We start from the raw sequence: 15,945 nt of genomic DNA on the forward strand, positions 1-15,945 counted from the left end.
TCTTTCTGACCTTCTGTGTTGCAATAACATCACAATCTTCAAGAAACAGCTGAAAACATGCCTCTTCTCTCAGCATCTGATCCACAATTAAAATGACAACACTTTCTACAAACACACAAAACCCTTTTTCTCTACTTTTCTGCTTTATTTCTTCTGCTCTAGTGTCTGCACTATATCTTACTGCTGTAACTTTATCAGTGCTACACATGTTGCTGATGATTGTACAAAAACATACATCTGGTGTTCCTCGTTATTGAATCATTTTGCATAAAAGCATCTGCTAAATGAAGAAATGTAATTATGATTTGAAGCACGTGTTTGCATTCTTTCATAATACATAACAATCTTAACGTAGCCTTCCAGATACAGACTAGAAGCTAATGCACAGTGTGTAACACAATGTTCTCTCTTCTCACCAGGTTAATTCAGTGAAGTCTTCCCCACAGTATGAGCTGTATGCCGTCATTAATCACCAAGGCTCATACATTAGTGGTCATTATGACGCAGTCATTAAAGATAAGAAAGGAAACTGGTATCATTTTAATGATCGCACAGTTACAAAGGTGAGTTTTCATGTCCTGATATCTGCAGGAGGACTATTAGAAATAACTATTGTTGAAAAAACAGTGCATTGTATATTTTAGTCCTTTTTGTCACCTGATTTACTTTTCCTCTATATTCCTCAAAAGTTTGCAAAAGAACCTCAAAGGATCGATGCCTGGTAATATTCTTACATTATAAATCACAAACTTGCCTTTTTAATTAAAGACAGTTCATTTAAAGAATTGTAATCAATATAGCAACATTATTCACTTTTCATAATAATATTTCTTATACACAGCTCTACGTCTGCATACTTGCTGATGTACAGAAAAGGTGATCAACAATTAATTTCGTTTGATTAACAATTCCTTCTGGAAATATAATAGCAATACTGAACTTTAAGAAGCAGCTTGCATGTCTGCCCATAAATGAAAACTAGGCCTAAACAGAGATATCTCTGACTTTATGTATATAAAAAAATATATATATATATTAATATCTCTGACTTTATGTATATTAAAAAATATATATATATTAAAATGCAATACAGTCATACTTACCAAACAAAACTGTATATGTTATCACACTGCAGCTATATTTCAAAATAATAAAAATAACTTAATTTAATAGTGACCGAACAGGCTGCTGCTTCAGGACAAGATGAAAGACCAAAAACTCACACCGATAAAAGCAGAAGGTAGGGTCTTGTTATGCATTGTTTTTAATTCAGCAAATATTTACTTGCGCACACTGGAGTGCAGTTTAATGAGATGTTAATTTATGCATAAACTGGAATGTGTGTCCTGAAACAAACATCTCTTAACAATTGAACCCCTGCCCGTGTGACACACTGAGCCTCCTTAAAGGGACAGAGCACATAAAAGTGTTCATTCTGTCATCATTTACTTTCCCTCGTGACATTCAAACTTTTCTTCTGTAAAGAGCCCTGTGAAATATCTTGACAGGTTCTGTTTTCTTTACTGTGTTGATATAGTTTAAATTTGTTCAGACAAATTTAGGTGCTCCTCCCAGTTTTAATTAGTCACAACAGATCAGTGTTGTGTAACGCATTACAGTAACTTAACTACTTTTTCAGGTGAAAAAGTGAAAATTTGGTTACGAAACGTAGTTCCTTTTTCAATTCGCTGCAACTTTACTTTTCCCAGGGACAGATTTGACAGCGACACTGACTTCTCAGCTGCATGCTTGCGCAATAGTCACCAGCTCCACACAGTACATGTCAGAGTCTGGTAGCAGAGCAATCATGGCAAGCGAGAAGCAGCCAACGCTAACTTTTGAGGGGTGGAGTTATTCCCACTACCATTCAGATGCGAAAGAGAGCTCAGTTCAGTACTCGTGCACTGTATAGCTGTCTATGTATACGGCTGCGTGCTTCGGGTGTGTGCGCACAGAAAACCGTACTACCGCGTTGTCACTCTTATTCATGTTTGCTCTTCTCTTTCTAGATGTTTACATTTTTGATACAGTTTTTCATACAGTTTTATGAGACATGCCAACTCTAGTCACGGCAGGTAGAGCAGCAAGTTACGACTCAAATGTGCACCACGAACCCACATCACATTCACGAACCCACATTCTGACTGAATCTCTTCCCAAATCGTCCCTAACTAAAATGTCAATAGATTTTCGTTTTAGATTTTGTCATTCAAAACTAGTTTTTATTTAGTTATCGTCTGTGAAATTGGCATGTCGTTAATGGGCATTTCTTCACAAATATAAAAAATTTTGATCAATCCATTATGCCTCCTTTGTGCCTCACATGAATGAGTCGTGTGTCTGAAAGCGTCCTGGTTGCGTATGCAACCCACAGGGAACGGAGGACGTAGTCGACGTCGACTGAATGGGGATCACGCTTAGGGAGCCTGTCTTCTTCATACTACTATTTAATCAAGCCAATTCAACATTCGGGTACAAACATGGAAGTGGACGCACGCACCAGTTGCTTTTTCGCGGAGGAGCTGATCAGCCCCCGGAGTCAGCGGTGGTCCAGCAGTAGTGGCGAGGGGACTACGTCCTCCATTCCCTCTTTCAGAAAACGGTGGGTTGCATACGCAACCAGGACGTTCCCCTTCAGTCGAGAAAGTCAGACGTAGTCTAGGTCGATTGAATGGGGATCTATTGAAAACGCCACTAGTGCTACCACCTTCCAGTGCCTAGACAGAAGTCTCTCAGTCCTTGCGATTTGAGGCAGAGAAGGGACAGGGCTTTAGGACAGGAAAGTCACTGCTGTTCCTACAGGACCACTGGGAAAGCACAGTCCAAGGCATTGTTGTTTATCTTTGCTTCCGGGGTTCTTCCCACCGGAGCCTCACTTTCGATTTCAAAATGGCGGCTGCGTGAAATCAGCGTATGGAGGAACTCAACAGGGTCCTGATAATAAGGGGAACTCTACTGGAGCAAGAATTGCGCACGTATCCAGTCCATAGGAGGGGAATGGCGCAGCAAGCCGACACATCAAACCGGGCTCATGGTGAAACTGGCTTCATGAGAAGGGAGCCCACGGGAAGCAGTGGTTCGACTATAGGTGTCGCCCAGCCCCCAACTCTAGAAAATCTGTCAGCGAAGCACGCTGTGTCAACACCTACATTCCACACGGGCCCTACCGTGTTGGCGGCCTTTTTCAGCATAGCTGTCATCTCTGGATCAGCCGAGTCGGCATTTCCAGAGCTCAGCTCCCCTTCCGATGCTGCGATAGGCTGTCCTCTGAATGAAACGGCTGGTTGGTCCACTACAGAGATTACACTGTAATCCTCAGATCACCAAGCTCGGACGGCACCCCAGCCCTCCTCTGGGAAGGTAGCCCAGAAGAAAGACTAGTGCGGGGCCCGGAGGTGGGGACTACACCCACGCATTTGCTGAAGGCGAGTCTCGATCTCAACACCGAGATGGTCATATTCCCGTAATGGGAACATGACTCATCCACGAGAGCTGCCTCAGCGTGCTGTAAGCCCAAAAATCTGATACAGCTCTTGTGACCGTCAGAGGGGAACAGAGCCTTACCACACCCAGAAACGCATTGATGGAATGGCATCTTGAGAAAGACGCACTCACACCCGTGTTGCTCTTTTAGGAAATTGGACCATCACCAGTGCCGGAGTACACAGGGAATGACCGCGGCAACACTGAATCAGCGAACTGAAACAGTGAAGCATTCACTTCTTGCCCTCTAACCAACCATCAAACACACAAACAAATAGAAATTTGATGCTGTTAAAACAGCAGTTGAGAGCTCAAGAAGCTCGCGGTCACCGCTGCACTCACGTTGTAGAAACACCAACACTGAGAGGTCTTCTCGCAAGAACTCCGACACACTCTCTTGCTGTGTAAACAGTTGTAACTCTTCAGAGACATCCGACCGGCTCCGATGTGAAAGGCAACTGGTGCGTGCATCCACTTCCGTGTTTATACCCGTGGTGTGGGTCCTAACCCAATGTTGAAGCCGCCCATTCAGTCGACGTTGACTACGACTGACGTTCTTGACTGAATGGGAACTAAGCTTATGTCTTCTATATCATTTTGTCCTAGGCTATCTAGACGCGATTCGCACAGGTGTCGCACATTTAGGAACAGATATTGGGTTCTGCCAACATAAAAGTAACATAAAACTAACGAGTAATGTAAAAAGTTACTTTCCATAGGGGGTAACTAAGTAACGGATTACATTACAGTTTTTCTCAATTGCTAAGACACTAAACTTCATTCTCTGAACCAAATCTTCAATAGCCTAAACCCATTTGTCGAATAAATCCCTATTTCTGCAAAACCTTAAATAAGTTCAGGCAGTTCGACACCACTTGCAAATATCATGCACTCTTTTTCCAAAACTCTAGTGCTCTCAAAATTAATGCAGCATTAATTTCCCATCATCCTTTTGCTAGCGTTAAAATATATGGTCACATTCTTATTCATGCAAATGCTTTTAAACCATTCAAGTGGGATAAGACACAAAAGAACGCAGTGCAGTACTGCTATGCATCTGTGAATCTGTGACCCACACACACACTCCTGTGCACAGAAAGCCATTTTTTTACTGGTGGGATGAAGGTAATTTGGTGTCCCACCGTAAGAGCAGTTCATTGGTTAATTGAAGACAGAAAAGCAAACAAATGCAATTGCAGTGTTGAAGTTGATCAAGGTAACTTTCATAATGACACCTGTTCATTTCCTGAAAATTGAAACAATTATTTATTTACCTGTAGAAGGAGCCATTCACAATCAACAAGTTCTGAACATCATACCAGAGTGAAGGTACAGTATTGTAGAGTACATGTACATCAATATGAGCTCAAGTGGTAAAGAGATGTGTTTGTGTGTTTTAGTAACTGTAGTTTAAAATCTGCTCCTGCTCCCACCTATAATAAGGTATTGGGACTATGTCATTTAACCTCATAACATGGAGATTCTGTCCTTTTTCTTTTCTGTTTGATTGGATTCAGCCCAAGCTGTCCATGATCATTTCTGAGAGCAGAAAACAGAGTCACTCCTCAGGTAACCAATAACAGCATCTGCATGCCATTTTTATGAATTGCTGTAGATGTGAATTAGAGATTGATATTTAGAAATTTGTAGAAGCGCTAAATGAAATACTGAATTGCTTCACTGTTGCAGGCTTTTACTCCAATTTTTGTAGTATAGAAGTGACTCAGTATTTGTGCAAAATAAATGTCACTCATGTAAAAAATAACAGAAGAGCATGCTATGTGCAAGTAATTAAGCTGTGTTTGTGTCTGTAAAATCAGAGTCCTCATCAAGGATGTTCAAACAGAAACTGATGGAGGAGTTTCAGTGTCTGAATGAAGATATGTCACCTCGACTGAAAAGCCAACTACTGCATGATGTCTTCATTGAGCGCCAGATCACAGAGGAACCAGATTCTTCCTTCGGTGATAATAAAGAGATCATCTGCGGAAACATCTTTGAAGGCCAGAATATCAGGAGAGTTTTGATAAAGGGAGAAGCTGGCATTGGCAAAACTGTGGCTGTGCAGAAGTTCATCCTGGACTGGGCTGAAGAGAAATCAAACCATGACATTGATTATATATTTCTGATCCCTTTCCAGAAGCTGAACATTATCATAGAGACGGTGAAGGAGTGTAGCTTCATGGAGCTTCTGCAGCGATGCTGTGAAAACACTGAACATCTGAATCCTGAGTCTAGGATCATGCTGATCTTTGATGGACTAAATGAGTTTAAAGTTCCTCTAGATTTCCAAACCACAAAGAAGATTACAGATCCAATCAAACCAGCCTCAGTCTCTGATCTACTGACAAACCTCATGATGGGAAATCTGCTTCCAAACGCTCGGATCTGGATCACCAGCAGACCGGCAGCAGCCAATCAGATTCCTGCGGGGTTTATAGATCGTGTGACAGAGATCCAGGGCTTTAATGATGAACAGAAGGAGGAGTATTTCAGAAAGAGCATCAGTGATCACAGAATGGCCAATAAAGTCATTAGTCACATCCGGAAATCTCCACGCATCAACAGCATGTGTTATTCACCAGATTACTGCAGAATCATCGCAGCGATTCCAGAGAAAATGTTCAGAAGAGTCGGTTCAGATTTCCCCAAGACTCTCACTCAGATGTACAGCAAACTCCTGTTAGCTCAGATGAACCTGAGTCGAGAGAGAAGAGAGACCATCATCGCTCTGGGGAAAATAGCATTTGACTGGTTGGTAAGCAGCAACTCTTTCTTCAATGATCAACACTTAAAGAAATATGGCATTAGAGTTGAAAGTGTTCTGACAAACTCATTGATCATAAAAGTGATTGAAGACCAAAGCAAGCCTAAGTCATACTGTTTCATGAATCACCGAACACAGGAGTTTCTGGCAGCTTTGTATGCGGCTGATGTCATTAATGAAGGAAACCCACTCCAGCTCAGAGATCTCTCCAGTCTGAAGCTTGAGCTCGGAGAGAAGAGCTTCACAGACTACGATTCACTCCAGAAAGTGATGAACATCGCTTTACAGAAACAGATGGATCTCTTCTTCTGCTTCTTACTGGGTTGCAGACGGGAGTCCAGTCAGAGAACTTTAAAAGACCTCCTGACACAGAGAAGAAGAAGAAGAAGAAGCTCTTCATCCAGTCAAGAAATAATTCAACACATCAAAACAATGATCATGAATTCCTCTTCAGACGATGCTGTCGAATATAGTCTCCTGTTCGACTGTTTGAAAGAGCTGGATGACCGTTATCTAATCCAGGAGATAAAGACACATCTGAAATCTGGACTCAGACTCTCTCCTGCTGAGTTTTCAGCTCTGATGTTTATGTTGCTGAACTCAGAAGAGAAGCTGGATGACTGTAAATCGTGTTTAAAGCTACAACCAGGGGTCAGAACATCTAGAGAACATGCGTGAGTAAATACTTATGAGCTGTGTATTGCATGAACATTTTATATATTGTAATAACCTAAGTAACAAAAATAAGTTCCTTATCTACTGTGTTCTAGACACTTATGGGCCCTTTTCACTGACTGTAATGATGCATGTATTATATTAGGAAACAATCTTACATTTAGAGCAATTTAGCGAGAAAATAAACTGTGTACCATTTTTTCTTGTCAATACCTGAATGCAGTGTATCTCAGTGTGGAATAGCTGATCAAACCTGTCTCTGAGAGAGCTGGACCTGAGTTAGAACATCATTACAGATTCAGGAGTGAAGCACAGGCATATTTAATCACCTACTTATTTTACACATTTACACAATCCTGTGAACACTGTCCATGCAAGAAATCTGATTTATTTCACACTATAGTATATTGTGTTTCTCTCTCTGTATTTTATTATGTATTTACTTGTTCTAGAGTTAAACTGTGGTTTATTCGTCACACAGGGGATCAGTAGCATATGCTACTATGCTGTTTTATGGTGAAGAAAAGAGAAAAAAACTAAATTCTCTATTTCAGCTGTATTCTGAATACAGTTAACAGTTACGGTTTTCTCTGACTCACAGGTTGAGATCTTGTCGTATCAGAGACAGAGGTTGTGCTGATCTGAGTTCAGCTCTGAGATCTAATTCATCACTCAGAGAGCTGGACCTGAGTGAGAACATCATTACACATTCAGGAGTGAAGCAGCTTTCAGCTCTACTAAAACACCCTCGGTGTAAACTGGAGAAATTGTGGTGAGTTTCTAATTCTGCTATTGTGTATTTTTTAATACACAGGTTAGGTTTAGTACCTATGATCACGCGCGTGAACTCGACAATCGACTACTGTGAACTTCGACCGAAAACAGGATGTAAATACAGGTATGTGCGCTGGCTGAAATAACATCATTTTTATTCATATCTTTCACATCTACTGCAGTCAGAGTCACCCGTGTTCACTCTGAAGGAATCACTCACATTGGCTGTGCACTTGTAATGACACATCAAGGATGTTAAGAGGCTAAAAGCAGGTTTAAAACTTGCCCCATTGAAGTCAACAGGGTGCAAATTTTAAAAAGAGGATAACACGGTATAGGCAACACCGATTTTTGTCGTTGTTCTCTGAATTGACAGCACTCCAAATGTACAAAAAAATTCAAATTCAGCTCAATGTTAAAATTGACCGGAGTTCTCCTTTAACATTGTGTGCCCAGTTTTTCTATATTTTAGAAAGGTATTATTACTATTATAAATAGGTTATGTGTCTTATATTTCGTGTTATTTTAATTTGGAAGTAGATTTATTAACTGAAACATAACACATATGTCACAGGCAGGGGACGCTAGCCACTGCCTTATTTTTCTACTACTCTGAGGAGCAAACCGTTATCCCCACAAACAAGTCAGAACTCGATAGATAGCTTCAAAACATATTTCTTTTTTATTCAATTATTAAAAGAGTCTTAGGGTGGGAGTTACCTTCAGGGGGACTGAGCCATAGGAGGCTAGTCAGTGTAAGCACAGCAGTTTCTCGTTCTCTCCAGCAGGGGGTTTGGGCAGTGGAAGACTAGTCGGTGACAAGGCAGCTGCTGCTTATAATACTCTGGGTTAACTCAAGTTACTAATGTAACCTAGCCCACTTAATGAGCTCACAGGTAAATCATGTTTATAAAATAAACCAGCAGTCAGGACTTTGGTATAAACGCTTTTACAGAGCAGTTTTATTTAACAAGTGCCTTATAGACATAAAAGACACCTAGTCATCAACAGAACAAAATAAACCAACCCAGGCAGTACACTGAGTTACAAGTGGAGTGAAGAAATGAATACTCAAAACAAACCATTAATTCACCACAGCATTTACCTATATGTGACACCCTCACACCAAACCACTGCATCCAATGAAAGTAAACACCACACGTGCACCCACTGTCCCTCAAGTGCACCCGCCTGGGAAAAGAACAAACAAAAACACATTTAAACAAACAACTCCACAATCCTTCATTCCATTCTCATTTCCCTACAAATGTCATCAAAGAGGGACTCACTCGACATTTGCTTGTCACACTTAAAACAGTTTCACGCGAGTTCAAGAACTCATTAAAACCTCATATTAGATAAAGACAGTAAGAAACAAAACTCTAAACAGATAACAATCGGTGCCAGTCCTACAATAAAAATGCACACATTAGTACATTCATAAAACAAACAATTTAATAACTATCGATTCGGCTAATACCTTGTTTTAGTAACTTGTGCTTTCCACTGATATATTAATCATCAGCCCCGCTCATGCAGAATCACAATGCTGCAAACAAACAAGGAACATAACATTACACTTAGAAAATACTAACTAAAACCATAAAAGCAGTTACTACCTTGTTTTAGCAGTTTGCATTATACACTGAATCAGCTCGCCCCAGAACAAACAAAGAGCCCAGCTTCCCATTCACCTTCTCGTCTACTGATCGTTTATCTCACTTTAAATATGTTGTTTCACCTGGTCTTAATTGGTGTGATTATTAATTCTAACACCCTTACCAGTCATGCCCCACACAATTCTTCCCCAGGTCCTAGTGTCCCCCTCTCTGCCACATATCTCCCCCTCAAATTTCGTCGACGTCCCGTCGACAGGACGAAATGAAAAAAAAAAGTTCATCTCCATGGAATAGGGAGAGAGGGGAGCTACAAATTAGCATGCCAAAACCCTTACAGCTCTGTTTCTAATGGACGACTCGGTCGTGGCAAGTGATGTGGGTTAGAATGGTGGCCTGCTGTCACTCTTGAAGTTCTCCTCAACTCTTCTTGCCGTCCAGTTTCATTTTGGACCGTAACTTCAGGTTGGTCGTATCCGCTCCGCTGACCCTCCGATGAGGAACGTGCAGGAAACACAGGGTTATCGGGATGATAATCTGTCACAGTACGGAAAAACACAAAAGAATGGTTAGAACCCTCCGGATCAGGTTCAGTATTTTGACTGGGAAGCCCCAAATCATCCATTTCCAACACTGGAACTGGAGCATGCACTGGTCGCAGTTCTGTCCTATGAATATTCCGCACTGGTCCATCACCTTCTACTGGAACAACAGCATACACAGCGTTTCCATTACTGGGGCACCTTACAACTTTAAACACTGTGGGGTCCCAGAAATCTTGAATCTTTTGGCGACCTTTCCTTCTGTGATCTCTCTTTAAAACTAGTTGTCCCAACTCAAGTTCTGGATTCTTAACGGTCGCATCATGCTTCCTTGCTCTCTGGTCAGCAGCCACTTGGAGTTGACGTCTTGCATCCTGAAATACACACTTCAATTTCTCCTGGTGCTCTGTGATCCACTCACCAATCCTTCCTCCTTGCAGGCTCTCCTGTCCCAGGAGAAAATCTACCGGTAGTTGCGGTTCCTGTCCAAACATTAACATGTGAGGGGAATAGCCAGTAGATTGATGTACCGTTGTATTATAAGCAAACAACATTTGTGGAAGGTGAACCGGCCAGTTGCATTTCTTTTCAACAGGCAAAGTGCGAAGCAAATCATGAAGTGTTCTGTTAAAACGTTCACACTGGCCATTACCCTGTGGCCTATATGGTGTTGTTCTTGTTTTAACTACCCCATACATGTAACAAAGTTGTTGAATCAACATACTTTCGAAACACCTCCCCTGGTCTGAATGGATTTGGCGGGGTACTCCAAAAATATAAAACCAGTGATTTACCAAAGCCTCTGCTACAGTACTGGCAGACTGATCCTTGGTAGGGATGGCTTGAGTGTACTTTGAAAAAACATCAGTCAATATTAAAACGTTCTCTTTTCCATCGGATGAAGGCTCTAAAACAGTAAAGTCTATTGCCAAGATATCAAGTGGTTTTGAAGCCAATAAATGGCCCATAAAACTGCGTACCCTTGGCTGAACAGCCTTGGCCAGTGTGCATCTTTCACAGTTTTTACACCATTGTTCAACATCTTGACTCATACCTGGCCAATAACATCGCCGTCTCACCAGGTCTGTTGTTCTTTCAATCCCTTGATGCCCATGTTCGTCATGAAGACTCGTTAACACATCCTCTCTTAACACCTCTGGAAGTACCAATTGATGAATTTCCTTGCCTCCATCCTGTGGCATAATTCGTCGGTAGAGAGTGTCATCTTTTTCCAGCAGCTTGTTCCATTGCCTACAAAGTTCTAGTAATTGTGGAGATGCAGTCTCTCTCTCCTCACGATTTGGGCCTTTCTGACGCTTCCAAAAACCCAGAAAAGGGCCTATCACCGGATCTGCAACCTGCAACAGTCTCATGTCCCCTTTTGTTCGCGCTGGAAGAGTTGTCACTGATTCCTGAGTAACCTGCATGTCTGGACTACTCGCCTCTTGTATAGCCTGTGTCAACAGAACTGGCAAAGGGGTTAAAGGGGCAATAACTTCCATTGTTGCATCAACATACTGACGAGATAGTGCATCTGCATTGATGTTTGCCTTTCCAGGCTTATATCGAATCTCTAAATCAAAAGCTGCCAGTTGTGATGCCCATCTTTGCTCCACTGCTCCAAATTTTGCCGTTTGATAATGGCTCAATGGATTATTGTCGGTAAAAACAAGACATTTATTTCCCAACAAATACTCTCTGAACTTATCAGCCACTGCCCATTTCAGGGCTAAAAATTCCAATTTCATGGAACTATAGTTTTGCATATTACGTTCAGCTTTTCTCAGTCCTCTGCTTGCATATGCTATAGGCCTTACTTTACCATCTTGTTCTTGCGATAGTACCGCACCCAGTCCATTATGGCTTGCATCTACTTCCAGAATAAAAGATTTCTTGAAGTCTGCATAAGCTAACACAGGAGCGGATACCAACTTGCTCTTTAATGTCTGAAATGCATGTTCACATACCTCGGTCCATTGCTCTAAAGCTTTCTTGGAAGTACCTCTGCGATTTTTAGGCAGCAAGGCAGCAACCAGGGCATTTAACGGCTGCGCTATTTTTTAGAAACCTGCGACAAAGCGGCGATAATAGCTTGCGAAGCCCAAGAATGATCTTAACTCTTGAAGATTTTGAGGTCTTCTCCACTCTGCCACAACTGCGATCTTGTCTGGATCAGTTGACACTCCATCAGAAGACACCACATGGCCCAAGTATTTCACCTTGTGTTGAAAAAACGAACACTTAGTCAACTTTACTCTCAGATTCTCCTTATCAAGTCTGCGCAGGACCAACTCCAGTCTTTGTACATGCTGTTCAAAAGAAGATGAGAACACAATTACATCATCCAAATATAGCAGCAGGGACTGAAAACTCTGATCTCCAAAAATGCGCTCCATAAGTCTTTGAAAAGTACTTGGTCCATTGCATAGGCCAAAAGGCATACGATTAAATTCAAATAATCCAAATGGTGTGCAGAACGCGGTTTTAAAACGATCTGCCTCTGCCACAGGGACTTGGTTATAGCCACTTGCTAAATCGAGAGTTGAAAACCATTTGGCGCCGGACAATGCATCCAAGGATTCATCAATTCTGGGGAGGGGGTATGCATCTTTTCGAGTCTTAGAATTCAATTGCCTGTAATCCACACAGAGCCTCAACGTGCCATCTTTCTTCTGGACCAAGACAATGGGTGAGGCATACGGACTGCAGCTCTCCCTAATAATCTGTGCTTCTAAAAGCTGCCGAATATGTGCCTTTACAGCCTCGTACTGGGAAGGGGGTAGTCTCCTATAACGTTGCCTAACTGGGGCCTTATCAACTAATGGGATCTGGTGTTCTATTAACGTAGTACAGCCTAAGTCACTTTCTCCTTTAGAAAAAAACTCCTCTATATTTAGACAAAAGCTTTTTAACTATTGCCTGTTGTTCATGGGTCAAATTTGTAAGATCTACACCATCAAAACTTTTCAACTCTGGCTCTACTTCCACAGTATGTTGCTCAATAGAGGTGATCCACCCATCTGGAGTCAATCTTTCCTCAAAGTCAATAACTTCAGAATCAAACATATCTGCAAGATACAACCCTCCCAACAATGCTCGTGGTTGTAAATATGCTATCTGAGTGCCAACGTTTACAACAGGGATGTTTGTTACCCCATTATCCATGGTCAATAAAGCATGGGAAAGTAATACTCCGGGAGGCAGATGAGTTTCATCAGAATCAATTGGTTCCAAATAAACTAAAGACCTACTGTCAACTTTACCTTTAGGTCCAGTTGCAGGTACTAACACCAAACAGCCAGCTGGAATTGGAACTGGGGCTTTAGACTGCACACGGACTTTCCCAACACAACTGGAGGACTGGTCCTCCAGCTGCTGGCATCTTAACATGGCTTCCTTCCACAAATTGTTATCCTGCAACTCAGACAAGACAGAAGGCAAAGCTACCCCGTGCTGACAAAGGAGCTGTTGATAACACTGGGTGAGAATGTTCATTCCTACTAAACCCGGGGTACGTTCTTTTTGTTTTGAGAATGTAGGGCAAGGTGAATCTTTAACTACTAGAATCCCACAGTTTGAAATAATCTGCCCTTGCACTACGACATCCAACTCCAAATATCCAATATATGGAATATCTAAACCATTTGCAGCTTTCAATTTTAACCAATGGCAACTCTGTAGTTTTTGTGGGCCCAATCTCTCAAAATTCTTGGAAAAACAGCTTTCTGTAATCGTACTAACCATAGAGCCAGTATCTATAAGACATAATATTGGCACCCCCCCCATAACCACTTCGGTAACCGGACAAGGCGCAAGAAGATTTGGCATTACTGGTACAGGCTCTACAATTGAGTCATGCTCACCCTCTACTACATGACTCTCAACTGCAGCAGCTGGCGATGGTTCTGCCTCAGATTGATTAATTTGCCTTCTCTTTGGTCTAAACTCATTTGGCATGGATGTACGACAGTATCGGGCTAGATGGCCTGGCCTATTACAACGTAGACATTGTCGTGAAACAGGAACTGACTGGTGGCTAATTACAGCCTCAGCCTGGGGACTGCAATGAGAAACTTCAAATCTGGCTTTAAAGGATTCAAAACCTTGTGTAAGGGCACTGATCTGCATCTGTTGCTGTTTAAGAATATTTTTTATCTCTGTCAATTCAACATCTCTTCTATCAACAGCTACCGCATTACAATCACTCAATTCCATGTTGGCCTGCCTAAAAACTGAAGTGGAATTTGTTTGACCATATTCAACTTCGCTTTCTTCTGACCATCGCATTGCTTCCTCTCTGACTTGCCACAGAGACATGGTGGGAGTCTGCCGTACTAATTTTTTTAACTCACGGCGCAAGAACACACTCCTCACATGCTCTACAAATTGGTCTCGAACAACCCTATCTGGATTAGAGACACAGTCCGAGTTAGTATTTACAATCAGCTCCATTAAAGACATAAGTGCATGAGAATATTCACAAAGTGTCTCCCCCTCTCGTTGTTTTCTATCAAAAAATTGTTGTTGTAGCTTCACATAAGATTTACGGCCACTGTACATATCAGTAAGGATCTTAAAAATTCTCTCAGGTACATCTCTCTCACTACGGGGACGTAATTTAATCTCCATTCGTGCCTCCCCACCCAAATGGTCTAATACAAACTGGACTTTTTCAGTCATTGTACAATTTCTGTCATCAATATAAGCTCGTACCTCCTCCACCCAGTCCTCAATAGTAACACTACTTGACTCATCATTACCATAAAACTTAGGACATTTACGTTCTCTAGGGATAAACACAATTTTTTCAACAGGCACATGGTGGCCAGTGGAGGTACTCGGCCGAGAGGCATCAGGCTGCAGAGGAGCGGACCGTTCTCTCAGCAAACGTTCATTAGTGGCTTGAAGTGCCTCCAACTGTTCCCTTAGTGCAGAGAGTTGCTGCTCCATGTCATCAGCCATCAAACAGTCCTTTATGACCAACAACAGTTAGTGGGAAGAAAATTGTTGGGTAGGAAAAGAAAATTCAGTGTCTCAGATGTTACTCCAATCCAGGTTCACCCCAGCGAACAAAGCCTCTTCCTCTTCTTGCACCGATTGTTATCTGTTACATCAACCCTATAATTAAATACAATTGACACTGAATTTACAAAAATAAAACCTTAAGACTGCTGGTTTATCCTGCCGACTACGCCAGATTGTAACCTAGCCCACTTAATGAGCTCACAGGTAAATCATGTTTATAAAATAAACCAGCAGTCAGGACTTTGGTATAAACGCTTTTACAGAGCAGTTTTATTTAACAAGTGCCTTATAGACATAAAAGACACCTAGTCATCAACAGAACAAAATAAACCAACCCAGGCAGTACACTGAGTTACAAGTGGAGTGAAGAAATGAATACTCAAAACAAACCATTAATTCACCACAGCATTTACCTATATGTGACACCCTCACACCAAACCACTGCATCCAATGAAAGTAAACACCACACGTGCACCCACTGTCCCTCAAGTGCACCCGCCTGGGAAAAGAACAAACAAAAACACATTTAAACAAACAACTCCACAATCCTTCATTCCATTCTCATTTCCCTACAAATGTCATCAAAGAGGGACTCACTCGACATTTGCTTGTCACACTTAAAACAGTTTCACGCGAGTTCAAGAACTCATTAAAACCTCATATTAGATAAAGACAGTAAGAAACAAAACTCTAAACAGATAACAATCGGTGCCAGTCCTACAATAAAAATGCACACATTAGTACATTCATAAAACAAACAATTTAATAACTATCGATTCGGCTAATACCTTGTTTTAGTAACTTGTGCTTTCCACTGATATATTAATCATCAGCCCCGCTCATGCAGAATCACAATGCTGCAAACAAACAAGGAACATAACATTACACTTAGAAAATACTAACTAAAACCATAAAAGCAGTTACTACCTTGTTTTAGCAGTTTGCATTATACACTGAATCAGCTCGCCCCAGAACAAACAAAGAGCCCAGCTTCCCATTCACCTTCTCGTCTACTGATCGTTTATCTCACTTTAAATATGTTGTTTCACCTGGTCTTAATTGG

At 41.5% G+C, this 15,945-nt stretch overlaps 1 protein-coding gene across 1 annotated transcript in view; it reads left to right on the forward strand.

Annotated features, from left to right (window-relative positions):
* The first annotated feature begins 526 nt into the window (after window positions 1-526).
* LOC307151539 (NACHT, LRR and PYD domains-containing protein 12-like) overlaps window positions 527-15,945 on the forward strand; it is a 51,118-nt gene continuing 35,699 nt past the window's right edge. The window contains exons 1-8 of the mRNA XM_079859640.1: window positions 527-563; window positions 690-721; window positions 842-876; window positions 1,174-1,240; window positions 4,764-4,812; window positions 5,001-5,052; window positions 5,304-6,924; window positions 7,527-7,697. Of these exons, the coding sequence (XP_079715766.1) occupies window positions 864-876; window positions 1,174-1,240; window positions 4,764-4,812; window positions 5,001-5,052; window positions 5,304-6,924; window positions 7,527-7,697 (1,973 nt within the window). The 5' untranslated portion in view covers window positions 527-563; window positions 690-721; window positions 842-863. The remainder of the gene's footprint in view (window positions 564-689; window positions 722-841; window positions 877-1,173; window positions 1,241-4,763; window positions 4,813-5,000; window positions 5,053-5,303; window positions 6,925-7,526; window positions 7,698-15,945) is intronic.

Source organism: Squalius cephalus (genome assembly GCF_949319135.1).
Source record: "Squalius cephalus genome assembly, chromosome: 23".
NCBI classification, from domain to species: domain Eukaryota; kingdom Metazoa; phylum Chordata; class Actinopteri; order Cypriniformes; family Leuciscidae; genus Squalius; species Squalius cephalus.